The sequence below is a fragment of the Parasteatoda tepidariorum genome, chromosome 10 (assembly GCF_982258835.1).
Source record: "Parasteatoda tepidariorum strain Cologne lab strain chromosome 10, Ptep-v5.0, whole genome shotgun sequence".
NCBI lineage: Eukaryota > Metazoa > Arthropoda > Arachnida > Araneae > Theridiidae > Parasteatoda > Parasteatoda tepidariorum.
In genome coordinates this window covers 96,206,544-96,207,849 of record NC_141764.1, presented here as the reverse complement: position 1 = coordinate 96,207,849, position 1,306 = coordinate 96,206,544, and the positions used below count along the sequence as shown (strand labels likewise).

The window sequence follows — 1,306 nt, the reverse complement described above, 5'->3', positions numbered from 1 at the left end:
TTTCAAACTTTAATTATATTTGAAAAGTTCTATGCAAAAAAATATGAACATAACTTTTTTTAACAATGATGGGAAAAAAATTATTTGAATACTAGCCGTCTAAGGCAGCCAGCTGTCCACCACGCTAAAGGTTTTCACAAATAAAGTTTTTTAAAACATAGCAGGAAATCTGAAGATTAGTGGACAATTAAAGTGTTCCTCTCCTGCAATTTTGTCTTTATATCCAGTTCTGCTGCAGATGTGTTATAGCTCTTGAGGATGTTTGAAGATGTAACTTTGCTATGGTAACCTAAGGCCTATGGTAACCTAACCTATAATATAACTATCAGGTGGAGACTTGTTTTTTTTTTTTTTAAAAAAAAGGCCTCAGAAATTGTAAAAGCATACAAAAGTTGCTTTCGAAATCATCATTCGCCAATAGCTGAATATTAAAACGCAGTTAATAACATATTTAAGAAACAGCAATAAAATAAAACTTGTGTCAGTCTGCATACAGATAGTATATAATTTTTCCTATTCTTGTAAAACTTCTTTATAAACAATATTTTTAGTTTTTCCATTTGGTGCCAATAAATATAAGTTCTTTTCATCACCAACTCTGGAGCAGCCAACATAAAGCTGTCCATGTGAAAAGCAAGGCTTCTGCATGTCAAGATCAACGACTTTTAAAGATTGTCCCTGAGATTTATTTGTACTCATCGCAAAACTAAGTCGAACAGGAAACTGAAGTCGTTTAAACTGAAACGGATTGTCTGAAGATATGATGGGGATGCGAGGAATAAGCACACTATTTCCCGTTGAATGTCCTGTTATAATCATAGCTTCAATAACATTAGGCATCAATTTTTTCACAATCAATCTTGTTCCATTACACAATGCAGGTGGATCCAAATTTCTTAAAAGCTTAATTGGTGCTCCAATTTTCAATTCTAATTTATGTGCAGGCGTTCCAGGTGGTTCCAATGAGTTCAAAAATTCTGTCGGATAGTTGACAACTTGATCTATTTCCATGACAGCGTCGGTAGACTTGTAAATTTCCAAAGCACCAGGTAATTTCTTTAAAAGATTGTTATTTATCTCGGCTCTAGAATTGCTTGTCGAAATTCGGTCATGTTCCATCCTTCTTTGACGTTCCAACGTTTCTTGGGCCCTTCTTCTTTGAGAATCTCTTTGTATTTTGTCAAAGAAAAAGATATTAAGTTTTTTGGAAGGCGGTTCTGCCATGTCAGTAATCGGGTTTTTAAGAAGTCAACGAATACTTTAGAACAACAATTACTATGAAAGCAAATCATGAAACTTCAATATT

At 33.7% G+C, this 1,306-nt stretch overlaps 1 protein-coding gene across 1 annotated transcript; it reads right to left on the bottom strand.

The window, feature by feature from the left end:
- Nucleotides 1-513: 513 nt before the first annotated feature.
- LOC147803110 (ATP-dependent DNA helicase PIF6-like) lies at nucleotides 514-1,011 on the bottom strand. Its single transcript, XM_087152902.1, has one exon. It carries the CDS (start codon nucleotides 1,009-1,011, stop codon nucleotides 514-516), a length of 498 nt encoding a protein of 165 aa, XP_087009028.1.
- Between the last annotated feature and the right edge of the window lie 295 nt (nucleotides 1,012-1,306).

Coding starts and splice junctions, on each gene's coding strand:
- LOC147803110 (XM_087152902.1), bottom strand. CDS start 1,011: ATGGAAATAGATCAAGTTGTCAACTATCCGACAGAATTTTTGAACTCA.